This window comes from Bombina bombina, chromosome 10, assembly GCF_027579735.1.
Source record: "Bombina bombina isolate aBomBom1 chromosome 10, aBomBom1.pri, whole genome shotgun sequence".
Lineage (NCBI taxonomy): Eukaryota > Metazoa > Chordata > Amphibia > Anura > Bombinatoridae > Bombina > Bombina bombina.
In genome coordinates this window covers 116,821,541-116,836,066 of record NC_069508.1, presented here as the reverse complement: position 1 = coordinate 116,836,066, position 14,526 = coordinate 116,821,541, and the positions used below count along the sequence as shown (strand labels likewise).

Below are 14,526 nucleotides of genomic sequence, written 5' to 3'. Positions count from 1 at the left end.
CCTTCCAGGACAGAATCTTAAGGTCTATGGAGTGCATAGGTTCAAACAAAATCCTCTGCAAAACCTTAAGGACTAAGTTTAAGCTCCAAGGTAGAGCCGACTGTCTAAAGACAGGCCTGATTCTAGACAGAGCCTGAACAAAAGAGTGAATGTCAGGGAGCTCAGCGAGTCTCCTATGCAACAACACTGATAACGCTGAAATCTGTCCCTTTAAGGAACTAGCAGCATGACCCTTCTCCAGACCCTCTTGAAGAAAGGACAGAATCCTGGATACCTTCACCCTATGCCAAGGATATCCATGCTTCTCACACCAGGACAAGTTCTCCACACCTTATGGTAGATGCAACGAGTGTCTGGCTTCCTTGCATTAGAGTATCAATCACACCTTCAGAAAAGTCTATCTTGGCTAAGACTAGGCGTTCAATCTCCACGCAGTCAGCCTCAGAGAATCTAGATTTTGATGCTGAAAGGGGCCCTGTGACAGCAGATCCCCGCGACAGGGTAACCTCCACGGCGGAGAGGACGACATCCACACCAGATCCGCAAACCACGTCCTCCGCCGCCATGAAGGAGCAATAAGAATGGCCAAGGCCCGCTCATGTTTGATGCGTGCCACTATGCGAGGTAGAAGTGGTAACGGAGGAAATATGTAAGCTAGGCTGAATCCCCAAGGAACCACTAAGGCATCTATCAGCTCTGCCTGGGTATCCCTGGACCTCGACCCGTATCAAGGTAGCTTGCAATTGAGTCTGGACGCCATGAGATCTATCTCCGGTGTTCCCCATCTGTGACAATTCACCGCAAACACTTCTGGGTGAAGAGACCATTCTCCCGGATGGAAGACTGTCTGCTGAGAAAGTCCGCTTCCCAGTTGTCCACGCCCAGAATGTGAATCGCTGAGAGCGAGCAGTCATGGGACTCCGCCCACTCTAGAATCCGAGACACCTCCCTCATCCTGAGGGAACTCCTCGTACCCCCCTGATGGTTGATGTAAGCCACCGAGGTAATGTTGTCGGTCTGGAATCTGATGAAACTGACCAACCCCAGAGAAGGCCAAGCCTTCAGAGCATTGTAGATTGCTCGTAGCTCTAGGATGTTGATCAGAAGGAGAGACTCCTTCCTGGACCACTTTTCTTGTGCCATCCTGCCACAGCAAACAGCTCCCCATCCTGACAGACTGTCGTCCGTGGTCACAATCTCCCAGGACGGTCTCAAAAAGGAAGTCCCCATGGACAGCTGCTCCGGACAAATCCACCAAGAGGGAGTTCCGAGTCCGAGCATCCATGGATATCAGCTGTGATAGATCTGAATGATCGCGGTTCCACTGTCTCAAAATGCACAACTGAAGAGGTCTGAGATGGAACCTGGGGAATGGGATGACATCTATGCTTGAAACCATGAGACCTATCACCTCCATACATTGAGCCACTGATGGGCTTGTGGAGGACTGAAGGGCAAGACAGGTGGACGCCAGCTTCCTGCGTCGCTGATCTGTGAGAAATATCTTCATAGACATAGAGTCTATTATCATGCCCAGGAACTCCACCCTGTTGCTGGGAACCAGGGAACACTTTCCTGAGTTGATTTTCTGACCGTGAGATTGGAGCAAAAGGAGAAGAGCACTCGAATGATCCTCTGTGAGGCTGAGCGACGGCGCCTGAACTAGGATGTCTTCCAGGTAAGGCGCCCCCGCAATGCCACTGGATATGGCTACTGCAAGCAGCGCCCACAGAACCTTCGTGAAGACTCTCGGGGCCGTCGCCAGACCAAAGCGAAGGGCCACAAACTGGAAGTGTTGGTCCAGAAACGCAAATCTTAGGAACCTGAAGTGGTCCCTGTGGATTGGCACATGAAGGTAAGCGTCCTTCAAGTCTATGATCATCATGAACTGTCCCTCTTGAACTAGGGGCAGAATAGATCTGATTGTTTCCATTTTGAACAATGGAACACTCAGAAACTCGTTTAAACACTTTAGGTCCAGAATAGGGCGGAACGTGCCCTCCTTTTTTGGAACCACAAAAAGGTTGGAATAGTACCCTAGACTCCTTTCTGCTAGGGGTACTGGTATGATAACCCTGAGAGAGGCGAGATCTCTCAAACACTCTAGAAAGTCCTCTCTCCTTTCTGGTCTTGAAGACAGGTTTGACAGATTGGATCTGAACCCTATCCTGTAACCCTGGGAGACCACTTCTAGAACCCAAGGGTCCTGAATGTCCTGCAACCATGCGCCTACGTGATCTTGCTCTGCTTAGACTTGTTCCAAGATTGAGCCGGCTTCCAAGATCCCTTGGACTGGTCTGCTTTTGTGGCCGGTTGCTGGCACTGGGCCTTGTCCGCACGAAAGGGACGAAAAGTAGATCCTTTAGGCTTAGCCTTCTTATCCTGCGGTAGGAAAGCTCCCTTGCCTCCCGTAACCGTGGATATAATGGAGTCCAATCATGGACCGAACAGGATCTTTCCTTGATCTTCAGCGCCTTAATCTTCTCCTGTATCTCGTCGATGGATGTCTCCCCCTCAACCATTTCACACAGGGATTCACACCAATATGTCGCAGTTCCAGCAACCGCCACAACGGCCGCTGCTGGCTGAAAAACAAACACTGTGTGCTGAAACATCTTTCTCAACATGTTTTCCAGCTTTTTATCCATGGGCTCTTTAAACGACGAACTATCCTCCTTCGCGAGTGTAGATATAGCCCCATCCACCTTAGGGATGGTCCCCCACAGCTCAAGCTGAGAGTCCGGGACGGGGAACAGTTTTTTAAAAGAAGAAGGGGAAAAGGAAGAACCTAATCGCTCCCATTCATTCTTAATATTAGCCATCTTAATGGGAACCGGGAAAGACTGAGATACTACCCTGTCCTCGTATACCTTGTCAAGCTTAGGAATCGCAGGTTCCTCCGGTATCTTAGGTTCCGAAACCTCCAGAGTAGCAAGCACCTTCCATAGCAAAAAGCACAAAGTCTCCATCCTAAACCTATAACCAGGCTCCTTCGCCGCCGGAGGTTTAGATGACACGGACTCAGACCCAGAAGGGGCTTCCTCCGAAGAATCGGAGTGGGCCTCGTCATCGTATAGAGCCTCTGGATCCCCTATCAGCAAGGACAAACCCTGGGCCAGGCCGCTATGATAAACCCTACGCTTGCGTTTAGCAGAACGTGGTAAGACATGGATCACTTTCGAAACCGCCGATTCCAGTTGGTCCGCAAAATCTGACGGCCAACGAATCTCTCCCGAATGAGTAATGGTTGGACCCCGGGGCACTGCATGTGCAATAAGAGATGAATGTAGGGAACGCACCTCCCGGGACGAAGAACCCTCGGAGGTGGACGGCTCAGTAGTACTAGACATCCGTCTACCTTTAGATGTTGTAACTTTATCAAGGCATGTGGAACATAGTTGAGCAGGCTGATCTACCAGAACCTCCTCACAAGAAACATAGGAATGAGACTTTATTAAGGAAGGAGAGCCTTCCAATGCGTCAGAGTCCTCCATCGTTTGCGTGCTTGGATAGACTAACTTTATTTATTAAAAAGACACCTTTATACCACCAATGGCCGGGGCACTCAGCACCTCCTAGGACCCAGACTACAGAAACCACTATGTCTCCTATGCCACAGATCAACAGGAAGGATAGATAGCCACACCCAGTCGCATGGAATGCCTGGCAGGACCATCCCTGCAGTAGGGAAAAACACACCAAAAATGGCCACGCAAGATTCCGCAATTAACCTTAGGTTCTACCCATTGCTAGAGCCTCATCTCACACATAACGCAGCAATGACACAACAAACAATATCATGTATAAACCCCTCCATTCCATAATCCCCCTTCCAGGAATATTAACCCTTGATTCTGTAAAGATAAAAAGGCGCCACACTGTGGCCCTGTCTTCTATGTTATCATCATTAATAAAAAATGAAACGATTTTACCAGAATATACGCCGTGGAACAAGAACAAGGCCCTTCAAGTGTAACAGGTTAGTAGCCTCGCTCCTGACATGGACTTGAGTGAAGAAAGCAGGCAGCGAAACTCGACAACGCTGTTAATATGAGTCGGGATGGTTTTGCAGAGAGACTCTCCTGGCAACTCCGAACTCTAACTTTCGCCCAGGCTCTCACTGAGAGGCTGACAGGACTACTTAAAACTCCAGTCCCATTCCATAAGAGACTACTCTGAAAATCCGGCACTCCTCTGCCATCCTTCTGTGACGAAAGGCAAAGAATGACTGTGGAATGAGGGAAGTGGGGGAGGTATTTAAGCCTTTGGCTGGGGTGTCTTTGCCTCCTCCTGGTGGCCAGGTTCTTAATTCCCAATAGTAATGAATGAAGCCGTAGACTCTCCTCCCCTTTAGATGGAAATATAGAGTTTTGATCCCATTTTACAACCAGAGAGGCTGTAAAGGCAGTCAGTATTTCCTTCTGAAATGTAAACTTGCTTAGAAAGAGACACTAAAACTAAATAGATTTAATGTGCCTTCCTCTAATTATGGTTGCAGCCATTTTGAAACCTGGGTTTTACTGCAGGTTTCTGAAAGAGACTTGCTGCACACGTGCAAACGCAATAGCACTGGAAAGCAGTGAAAGCCAGATTTCAACATGACTACATCCATGACAATCCATATAAAATAAACAGTGTTTAATGCATCTTTAATTCTCAGGATAGCCTTATACATATACCAATCACTTTTCAATTCCCTTTGTCCATACCAATTCTACTAGAAGCTTGTTTCCTGAATCCATCAAACTTTCTGCAAGGAAGTGTGTGTGCAAATTACTCCAGAACCTACTATTTGTCAGCATAAGATCATGGCATTCTGTTCTGGTAATGCTGTGTTTTCAAAAATTAGACTTGCATTGAGTATGTTTGAACCTTATGTTCAAATTTTACATACTGTAGCAGTAACATGTATTCTAAGCTTGGACATTTTTATGGAGATTACAAAACCTTTAAAGGGACATTAAACACTTTGAGATGGTAATATAAAATGATAAATCGTATATATATAAAAAATCTCTGCAACATACTTTCATTATTTATTTTGTCCCCTTTTCCTGTAATTCCATTCTGAAATTGTGAGCTTTTAAATTCCTGTTAGAAATGGAAGTGTAGAACACTGTTATATTCCACACAGCCACTGGCTACACACTCTAATGACCTATTTATAACTGTCCCTAATTGGCCACAGCAGAGAAGGTAACCTAAGTTACCACATGGCAGCACCCATTGTTTTATAGACACTTAAATGCTACACTTATTTTGTCATTGTTTAAACAGCTAATAAACTTTAAAAAAATACATCTACATATTATTCTCAGACTAATCTTTTCTTTGAATGCATCATTCTACCTAGCATTTATTTAGTGTTTAATGTCCCTTTAAATTAAACATTTTCAATAAACTAAAATTATAAATATGTTGTAAGTGTATAGATTTTAAAATGGGCACCCTCAGACTGTATATACAGTAATATTAAAGAGCTTAACAACAGTCAATTGTATTGTCCTTTCAAATTTTCTTAGCCAGCGAGAAACCGTTTCTTGAGTATCAGGTGTGCACAAACATGATTTTCCTTTTTATTTTAATATTATTTTAAATAGCTTTAAAATAGGGTGCTCTTTTATATAAATAGCTGAGTTTTATTTCAGTTTAATGTATCTTTCAGTCTAAGTAAATTATGCTTTCTTTAAAATAAAATAAAAAACTTGTGAAAAGTATATGATGATCTCATGAAATAGTTTCACATAAGTTAATACTTAAAGCAATATAAACCTTTTAAATTTTTATTTTTATATTCATGGCTTCAGTGAACCAAACCAACAAGTACACAAGTTTCCTACCACACATTGCACTCAAAAAAACACAGAGCCAATGTATTACACAAAACGAAACGAACGTTAAGCAAACGCCTGTAGCAAATTGAGGCCAATAATGTGAGGTTAGTTTGGCCACACATTACATTGGTGAGTTGCTTGGCACAGCTACAAAAAAGTTAGGTTGGTTTGAAATTACAGGCATTCCCACCGCGAAATAAATGATTGACCCTTACTGTGTTTGTCTAAACAGACATGGTACATTTAGCGTGGTAAGCGAAGCAATCTACCAGCAAGAAATGTGGTTGATTAATGAACACAGAAAACCAACAGATGAAGAACGAGATAGTGGTTGAAATGTGACTCTAAAAACTCCAATTAAATGTGAACCTTTATAAATGGTTAAAATGGCTGAGAAAGAATGCTGTCCTTTTTTTACTGGCCTTCTCAGGTAACCTTAGAAACTAAAACTGAAGATAAGTATATTTTTTTATACATTTGTATCCTATTCTACATATTATCACAAACATTTTATTTTACTTATATTTATTTGTGTGTTTTTTTTTAAAAGACATAACATATTTGTGTAAATATACAAAAACTGAGAAAGGCAGGGTTACTAAAACAGACATTCTAAGAATCTAAAGCTAAAATGACATGCTATTATTTGTCTGAGCATGTATCATTGAGCTCAGAAAACTATGTATTTAACCCCCCAAAAAAGATTAAAGGGACATGATACCCAAGAATTTTCTTTCATGATTCAGATAGCATTTACTTTTATCTACATTTTTGTTTGTTGAAAAAGTATACCTAGGTAGGTTCTGGAGATGGTGATTAGTGGTTGCATATATATGCCTCTTGTAATTGGCTTACTGTGTTCAGCTAGCTCCCAGTAGTGCTCCTTAAAGAAAGTATACCAAGAGAATGACGCGAAATTGACAATAGAAGTAAATTGGTAAGTTACTTACAAATGTAGGGCGAGATTACATATACGGAGCAGGTTTCAGTGTAACTGCTGAAACCCGCGCTGCTCGTAATTTCACCCTGCACATTGGCGTATCACATAAACTCCGCCGGCAGTTCATAAAGTGCCTAAGTCAGATAAACTAGCGATGTCCAGAAATGTGCGTAAATACACATTTCTGGAGTCGCCAGTGACTTACGGCACTTTAGAAACTGACAGCCCCTAAGAAAAAAAAAAAAAATATATCAAATCTCCCGTAAAAGTCAAACCTGCCTCCAAAAAATAAACCCAGCACGTAAAAACCCCTATATCCGCAATCCTCCCACATCACAACTAATAATAAAAGTATTAACCCCTTAACTGACAACCCCCCACAACACAAAATGCCTAATTAAACTATTAACCCCTAATCAGTCATTAACCCACATCCCAATAAACCTAATAAATGTATTAGCCCTTAATCCGCGATTTACCCACATCGCAATAAACCTAATAAAACTATTAACCCCTAATCCGCCATTAACCCACAACGCAATTAATTTAATACAACTATTAACCCCTAATCTGCCAAACCCACACAACGCAATAATCCTAATAAATCTATTAACCCCTAATCCGCCAAACCCCCACAACGCAAATAACTAATTAAATTACTAAACCCCCTAACCTAACACCCCCTAAATTAACCCCAATTACCTAAATAAAAAAATACTAAGTTACAATTAAAGGGTCAGTAAACCTTAAAAATAATGTTATATAATTCTGCACATAGTGCAGAATTATATAACATTACATTAGCCAAACTTTATAAATCATAATATTGCCTTTTTATTTTTAAAAAATATCGCTGTTTTACAGACCCGCTCTCTGTACTCTGCTGAGCGGGTCTGTTGTTTTTACTGAGCGCATCGGGCCAGCTGTATAGTCACAGCCCGGCCCGACCGCGCCATTAGACACAGTGCAGCTCGCTCCCGCTCTGTCTGACAGCGGGAGCGAGCTGCACTGTGTCTAATGGTGCGGTCGGGCCGGGCTGTGACAGCGGGAGCGAGCTGCACTGTGTCTAATGGCGCGGTCGGGCCGGGCTGTGACTATACAGCTGGCCCGATGCGCTCAGTAAAAACAACAGACCCGCTCAGCAGAGTACAGAGAGCGGGTCTGTAAAACAGCGATATTTTTTCAAAATAAAAAGGCAATATTATGATTTAAAATTAAATTAAATTTAATGTAATGTTATATAATTCTGCACTATGTGCAGAATTATATAACATTATTTTTAAGGTTTACTGTCCCTTTAAAGTAAAAAAGCTAAAATTACTTTAAAAAAACTAAAATTAAATTAATCTAAAATTAACAAAAATAAAAAGTCTAACATTACAGAGAATAATAAACAAAATTATCCAAAATAAAAAAATTAAACCTAATCCCTATGAAAATAAAAAAGCCCCTCCAAAATAAAAACACCACCTAATCTAATGCTAAACTACAAATAGCCCTTAAAATGGCCTTTTGTAGGGCATTGCCCTAAGTTAAGCAGTTCTTTTACCTTAAAAAATATTAAGTCACCCCCCAACAAACCCCCCAAAATAAAAAAACCTAACACTAAAAAATTTTAAACTACCCATTGCCCCTAAAGGGGTATTTGTATGGGCATTGCCCTTAAAGGGCATTCAGCTCTTTTAAGTGTGCCCAATAAATCCCTAATCTAACCCCCCCAAAAATTAAAAAAATCCTAACTCTAACCCCTAAATAGGTACTCACCGTTCCTGAAGTCCGGCGGAGAAGATCCTGTTCCAGGCGGTGAAGTCTTCTTCCAAGCGGCCGACATCTTCTTCCAAGTGGGGACCACTCCATCTTCATCCAGGACCAAGCCGGCGAGGAGCGGAGATGAGCGCGGAGCAGGACCGGCGACCGCAGAGCTATGGAGGATCCTCTTCATACAATCGCCGCAGGTACGCGTTTAAATATGGCATCTCTTGCATTTCTATTGGCTGATTTGATTCTTCAAATTCAAATCAGCCATTAGGATGAGAGCTACTGAAATCCTATTGGCAGGCGGTGTCAATCAGCGCAATCGTATGCAATCGGTTGGATTGCTGTACGCCGCCTCAGAGGTGGCGTACAAGTTAAGGAGCAGTGGTCTTAAGACCGCTGCTTCTTAACTCCTGTTTCCGGCGAGCCTGAAGGCTCGCACAGAAACAAGGCGAACAGGGACCATTCGGCCCTTGTTAAATCGACCCCATTGTTTGTTTTGCAGGTATCCCTGCTAGTGAGAGTTTTTCTGTGCAGCAGGAAGCTTTCCATAAAGCTAATCTTGCCGCTCACAGCTCTGCAAAGAGGTAGGTACAATTATTATGAATTATGCATTTATTGAGTGGTTAATTTGCCGCAGGATGTTTCACAAGTTTAGTTAAATCTAGGCCAGTGAATCTATAAATATACAAAGAAGTTAAAAGAAGTTAAAAGGAGACATTAAATACAAATTGTAAGCTGCATGATAAATATTCGTATCTGAAAATAATTTTGCAATACATAATGCAGCTTTATTTTGTCAAATGATTATATTATGTGGTTTTTTGTTTGTTTTTTTACTTATTTTCCTGTCCCCAGAACAAAAGGATTCTTGGTAACCACTCACAAAGTAATACACGTATATAGCATAAAAATGTTTGCACATGTGCAGTTTTCTTAAAGGGACATGAAGCCCACATTTTTTCTTTCATGATTCAGATAGAGCATGCAATTTTAAACAACTTTCTAAATTGTTTTTCGTTCTTTTGGCAACTTTTGTTGAAAAGCAGAGAGGTAAGCTCAGGAGAGTGCACGTGTCTGGAGCACTATATGGCAGCACTTCTGCAAGAATGTTATCCACTGGAAGGCAGCACTATTTTCTGCCATGTAGCGCTCCAGACACTATGCTATTGCAAATAATGTTTTATATCATGATTGTTGATGCAAAACTGATAATCCCCCATAAAAGAGCAAATAACTACAGAAAAGGTGAGGGATCATGGGAGGTAATCACTAGCTCACAATATATTAGCTATAAGTATTAACCCAAGTCTCCCTGGGAGACATTTTCAGATATATCTTACAGCAAAGGCATACAAAATAAATAATGAATGTATATTGCAATAGTGTTTAACTTTCAATAATGAAACATGACTTAAAGGGCCACTAAACCCAAAATCTTTCTTTCATGATTCAGATAGAGAATAAAATTTTAAACAACATTACAATTTACTTGCATAATTTATTTTGCTTCATTTTTTAAATATCCTTATTTGAAGAAAAAGCAATGTACATGGTGAGCCAATCACATGATGCTTCTATGTGCAGCAACCAATCAGCAGCTAGTGAGAATATCTAGATATGTTTTTCATCAAAGAATATCAAGAGAATAAAACAAATTAGATAATACAAGTAAATTAGAAAGATGTTTAACATTGCATTCTCTTTCAAAATCATAAAAGAAAAAATGTGGGTGGAATGTCCCTTTAAGTCACAATCCTGACAGTTACTAAATTTAAAAAAAACTTAAACAACTTTTATGGAAAAGTGTAATGTTATGTATGTTAACTGAACATACTAGACCGTTCCAGTGATTTGTATTTCTGTTCTTCTATATCATATGATACTCTTTTCTCTTTCTTAAGATTGATCTCTTTTTCTTCTTCCTCTTCCTCTGTTTCGGAATCACTGCTGTCGCTGCTGTAATCCTTCGTCTTTTTTAGGGTTTGTGTACTTTCTGGCATCGATGAAAGAGTCTACAATAAAAAATAAAAAAACACATTTCAGTACATAAAAAAATGTTTGAAGAGCTTATATAAGCCATTAATAGAAATAACATATTTTTTTGCATTTTTTGCTATATTCTCCATGACAACCACAGAACTACAAATCTCTATAGATATTAAAGGGAATTTAAAGTTGTTTTTTTCATTGCTGAACATAACATACTATATTATTATATGTATTAGAATGTATTATAGTATTCTATTTTTTTAATGTGACATTAGACCCAAAAATGTATTATTCAAACTTTTAATAGGTTTATTGGAGAAACTCATTACCAAAGGAGGTAGTAAATGCCAATAACCTAGATACATTTAAAAATTGTTTGGATACATTTCTGTCTAGAAACAAAATTCATGATTTTATTTATCACTTTTTTATCGTTGTTTTGATATTTGTTTTAGAAAATGTATTTATAGACAAACCCTATGTGAAACTCATTATACTTGTCCTATTACGCAAGGTAAACCAGGTTGTATATACACACAGACAATGCACAAGTGCATTGTGATGCCAGTGATGTATTTTCCTACATCACTAGCTTGGAGCTGAAGAATCAGCCCTGAGCTTGGGTAGCCAATGTGTTCGCAGCGTCTAGGCTCTTGGTCTGACTAACACACTCTGATGCTTTACATGAATTGTGCATACTTACAGGAGTGCGCCTAAGTAATTTTAATATTTATAATCGCTTTAGATGTGATAGTTCCGATTAGAGGAATAATATATGAGAAGAAGTGGATATCATGGAGGTCTGTCGTTAATGCAGATGAGCATTTATTAAACAACATTAAAATCCTAACATAACATTAAAATTGGTTTTGATGAACGGTAAACTTTTTTTTTTTAAACAAGAAAATGTATTGATTGGGTTTAATTATTTCAACATGGCAGCTCCCATTGTTTTATAGACACTAAAACTTTACAATTATTTTGTTGATATGTAAACAGCTCATGAGACCTTAAAAAATACATCTACATGTATTTTCAGACTAATCTTTTCTCTGAATGCATAATTGTATCTAGCATTTATTTAGTGTTTAATGTCCCTTTAAAGGGTAAGTCTAGACCAAAATAAACTTTCATGATTCAGATAGGGCAAGTTATTTTAAACAATTTTCCAATTTACTTTTATCACCAATTTTGTTTTGTCCGCTTGGTATTCTTAGTGGAAAGCTAAACCTAGGAGGTTCATATGTTAATTTCTAAGCGCTTGAAGGCAGCCTCTTCTCTCAGGGCATTTTGACAGTTTTTCACCACTAGAGGGTGTTAGTTCATGTGTGTCATGTAGATAACACTGTGCTCACGCACGTGGAGTTCCAGGGAGCCAAAACTGATTGGCTAAAATGAATGTCTGTCAAAAGAACTGAAATAAGGGGGCAGTTTGCAGAGGCTTAGATACAAGGTAATCACAGCGGTAAAAAGTGTATTTATATAACAGTGTTTGTTATGCAAAACTAGGGAATGGGTAATAAAGGGACTATCTATCTTTTAAACAATAAAAATTCTGGTGTAGACTGTCCCTTTAAGTTAATTTATTATTGTTTTTTAAAGTGGGTGATCCTGGGCTGCAAAAAAACAAACAAACCTGATTTAATGCTTGTTTTATAGATTGTACAATATAAAATCTGCAATAAAAAAACAGAATTTATGTTTACCTGATAAATTACTTTCTCCAACGGTGTGTCCGGTCCACGGCGTCATCCTTACTTGTGGGATATTCTCTTCCCCAACAGGAAATGGCAAAGAGCCCAGCAAAGCTGGTCACATGATCCCTCCTAGGCTCCGCCTTCCCCAGTCATTCGACCGACGTAAAGGAGGAATATTTGCATAGGAGAAATCATATGATACCGTGGTGACTGTAGTTAGAGAAAATAAATCATCAGACCTGATTAAAAAACCAGGGCGGGCCGTGGACCGGACACACCGTTGGAGAAAGTAATTTATCAGGTAAACATAAATTCTGTTTTCTCCAACATAGGTGTGTCCGGTCCACGGCGTCATCCTTACTTGTGGGAACCAATACCAAAGCTTTAGGACACGGATGATGGGAGGGAGCAAATCAGGTCACCTAGATGGAAGGCACCACGGCTTGCAAAACCTTTCTCCCAAAAATAGCCCCAGAAGAAGCAAAAGTATCAAATTTGTAAAATTTGGTAAAAGTGTGCAGTGAAGACCAAGTCGCTGCCTTAAATATCTGATCAACAGAAGCCTCGTTCTTGAAGGCCCATGTGGAAGCCACGGCCCTAGTGGAATGAGCTGTGATTCTTTCAGGAGGCTGCCGTCCGGCAGTCTCATAAGCCAATCTGATGATGCTTTTAAGCCAAAAAGAGAGAGAGGTAGAAGTTGCCTTTTGACCTCTCCTTTTACCAGAATAAACAACAAACAAGGAAGATGTTTGTCTGAAATCCTTTGTAGCCTCTAAATAGAATTTTAGAGCACGAACTACATCCAAATTGTGCAACAAACGTTCCTTCTTTGAAACTGGATTCGGACACAAAGAAGGCACGACTATCTCCTGGTTAATATTTTTGTTAGAAACAACTTTCGGAAGAAAACCAGGTTTAGTACGCAAAACCACCTTATCTGCATGGAACACCAGATAAGGAGGAGAACACTGCAGAGCAGATAACTCTGAAACTCTTCTAGCAGAAGAAATTGCAACCAAAAACAAAACTTTCCAAGATAATAACTTGATATCAACGGAATGTAGGGGTTCAAACGGAACCCCCTGAAGAACTGAAAGAACTAAATTGAGACTCCAAGGAGGAGTCAAAGGTTTGTAAACAGGCTTGATTCTAACCAGAGCCTGAACAAAAGCTTGAACATCTGGCACAGCCGCCAGCTTTTTGTGAAGTAAAACAGATAAAGCAGAAATCTGTCCCTTCAAAGAACTTGCAGATAATCCTTTCTCCAAACCTTCTTGAAGAAAGGATAGAATCTTAGGAATTTTTATCTTGTTCCATGGGAATCCTTTAGATTCACACCAACAGATATATTTTTTCCATATTTTATGGTAGATTTTTCTAGTTACAGGCTTTCTAGCCTGAACAAGAGTATCAATGACAGAATCTGAACACCAAAAAACTCTGAGCCATCTCCGTGGAGATGTTGCCTGTGCAACGGCAAAGAGAATGACTGGGGAAGGCGGAGCCTAGGAGGGATCATGTGACCAGCTTTGCTGGGCTCTTTGCCATTTCCTGTTGGGGAAGAGAATATCCCACAAGTAAGGATGACGCCGTGGACCGGACACACCTATGTTGGAGAAATGTAACATACTTTCATTAATTATTTTGTACAGTTTCCCTGTTATTTAGGCCTTAATCACAATCTATCAGTCAATTCATTTTTTTTCATTTGGTTTTTGGGCACTTTTCATTTTAAAACAATTACAATATCAGGTTTTTGGGTGTTTCTCAGAGCTGAAAACGTGTTATCCTCTCACAGAAGATAAAAAGCCCTATTTTTAACATTGAACTGACATTTTCTCAGTGATCACAATACATTTTATCTGTACTTTTCAACAGGTTTCAAGACCATTTTTCACTGATCAAATTCAATACATTAAAGGGACATTAAACACTAAATAAGTGCTAGATAGAATGATGCATTGAGATGTCTGAGAATAACGTGTAGATGTATTTTTTAAAGTTTCATTAGTTATTTAAATATTGACAAAATAATTGTAAAGTTTTAGTGTCTATAAAACAATGGGAGCTGTCTTATTGTAACTTAGGTTACGTTCTCTGCTGTGGCCAATTAGAGAGAGCTATAAATAGGTCACTAGAGTGTGCAGCCAATGGCTGAGTGGAATATAACAGTGCTCTGAACTTCCATTTCTAACAGGAACTGAAAAGCTCACAATTTCAAATTGGATTTACAGGAAAATGGGGTAAAATAAATAATGAAAGTATATTGCAGAGTTGTTTTTATATATATGATTTATCATTTTATATT

At 40.0% G+C, this 14,526-nt stretch overlaps 1 protein-coding gene across 1 annotated transcript in view; it reads right to left on the bottom strand.

The window, feature by feature from the left end:
- TTLL7 (tubulin tyrosine ligase like 7) overlaps nucleotides 1-14,526 on the bottom strand; it is a 715,282-nt gene that overhangs the window by 231,710 nt on the left and 469,046 nt on the right. Inside the window, exon 15 of the mRNA XM_053693316.1 lies at nucleotides 10,367-10,544. Coding sequence (XP_053549291.1) covers nucleotides 10,367-10,544 — 178 coding nt within the window. The remainder of the gene's footprint in view (nucleotides 1-10,366; nucleotides 10,545-14,526) is intronic.